Source organism: Gymnoscopelus microlampas, assembly GCF_963454915.1.
Source record: "Gymnoscopelus microlampas genome assembly, chromosome: 8".
NCBI classification, from domain to species: domain Eukaryota; kingdom Metazoa; phylum Chordata; class Actinopteri; order Myctophiformes; family Myctophidae; genus Gymnoscopelus; species Gymnoscopelus microlampas.
The window spans coordinates 10,548,574-10,550,475 of record NC_139945.1 but is presented as its reverse complement, the minus strand read 5'-3'; the positions used below and the strand labels follow the sequence as shown (position 1 = coordinate 10,550,475).

The window sequence follows — 1,902 nt, the reverse complement described above, 5'->3', positions numbered from 1 at the left end:
ATGTACAATACCGGGGCTCTGCAGTGTTGCATTCTATCATACTATATCAAAATGGCCACAGCGGTACAGAACCCCCTCAAATCGTAAGTAGACATTTCCCGATTTGCTACCTTATTTTTTCTTATTATTTGTGCATGCTGTCAGTTGTTTTTCCCGAGGAAGCTTATTCAGCCCCCAGTATGATTACAAACACATCTTTACGTTTGATGTATATGGAAAACAGCGGATATCGTTATAGGCAATGATATATTATAACAAAGTTATCTTTGTAACACATTTGGGGGATTGCCTTGCGAGAAGGGGATTCCTATTTTTGTTCCAAATAATAAGAATAATCTGCTTGGATGGCGATCAGACTGATGATCATTTTTGCGATCGCATGTGTGCAGCAGGGATCTGGATGGAGGAATGTTGGAGGTGGATTTTTTTGGTGACCCGGTGCGTCCCTTGTCGCTATAGCGAGCCAAGATCACGGTCAGCCTGGGCTGACCGTGATCTTGGCTCGCTATAGCGACTGGCATGGGGGATTTTCAGTTTTTTTTATTAAGTCAACCCCCCCAGCCACAACCTGCCAGCAGTTGAGACTTTAGAGGGATGTGCTTTTTGTGATACCTGTGTGCACATTTTGGCCATGACGGGTAAACAGGTAGGCAGCAGATCCGATCGAGAGGCAACCTGATATAGGTTTTCCAAAATGCCTTTCTTCACTGACGGATCTCCCTGCAATATGTGTGCTATAGAGAAGAATGTTATGGAATAGAATATGCTCGACTTTTAACTCGAGACTCGCTTTCATGTATAGGTCTATGATAAAAAATAAAGCCTATACAATAATAATAATAATAATTTAAAAAATCGTGGCTATATTTAGGCTGTTTAAGTGACAGGCGTGCTATACAGCCACCATTTGTTTCCATCAGGAGATATTTATAGGGTTTTGGATATTCCTTGGAAGTTTCTCGCCCCCAAAAAGAGAGAGAGAGAGAGAGAGAGAGAGAGAGAGAGAGAGAGAGAGAGAGAGAGAGAGATCTGCAGATCTCTCTCTCTCTCTCTCTCTCTCTCTCTCTCTCTCTCTCTCTCTCTCTCTCTCTCTTTTTAATTTATTTTTTGTACATGTGTTTTGTTCCATTCTAGAATGATTGCAGACGCCTGCTGCCCGCGTGGGCACGCGGCCAAAAGGTGGCTGATGATGTGCGTCTGTCAGCATGTACATAAAAGATAGACAGATAGACAGCCTCCAGTGTGTGTGTGTGTGTGTGTGTGTGTGTGTGTGTGTACACACTGAACAACGCACAATAGCTCCAGTCTGCAGACATACACAGTCTGTAAGACCAAGAAAAAGAAAAAAAAATCTATTCTGGATAGTTTTGAGACAAAGAAACCTCCTGTGTTTGTCTAATAAGGGGCGCACAGGGATACAGGACAGGTGGGCACTAGGGACATCTGGGCACCTCGAGGTGAAATTGTCTATTTTGTCCAAAATGTTAAGAAATATATATATTTGAAAAATTGTCTTAAGTAATGTAAAGTATACATGATGTGAACATGCATGGTACATCATTATCAGACTTAATTTTATCCTTCAACTTCTTGTTTATGCCCCAAAATGACTTGTTTTGTTGCAATTTGTAGCAATTGTAGAAATATTAGACCTTAACTGTCGAATGTTTAAAGGACAACTTTGGTTTTTTACAACCAATGTTTATGTTTTAGATTGTAATTAAAGTAAATAAAAGATGAGTGTTAAAAATTTCAAATTTACTGCTTTCTATAGTTTTAGCAATTTTCACAATCTTTTTTACAGTGTTTTCACAGTGGGCGGGGGCATTCTGTCCGGTGGCTAAATATGTGTTTTTTTAACACATTAACCCGGCGTTTTCTTTATTATTATTTACAGTAGCT

The 1,902-nt window shown here is 40.0% G+C and overlaps 1 protein-coding gene across 2 annotated transcripts in view; it reads left to right on the top strand.

Moving 5' to 3' along the window:
• The window catches only part of dpf1 (double PHD fingers 1), a gene marked incomplete at both ends in the record, with an annotated part of 111,382 nt that continues 109,480 nt past the window's right edge, over positions 1-1,902 (top strand). The window contains one exon of one of the 2 annotated variants that reach the window (XM_084064459.1): positions 1-83. In XM_084064459.1, coding sequence (XP_083920585.1) covers positions 1-83 — 83 coding nt within the window. The remainder of the gene's footprint in view (positions 84-1,902) is intronic. The other variant, XM_084064460.1, reaches the window with a different exon arrangement.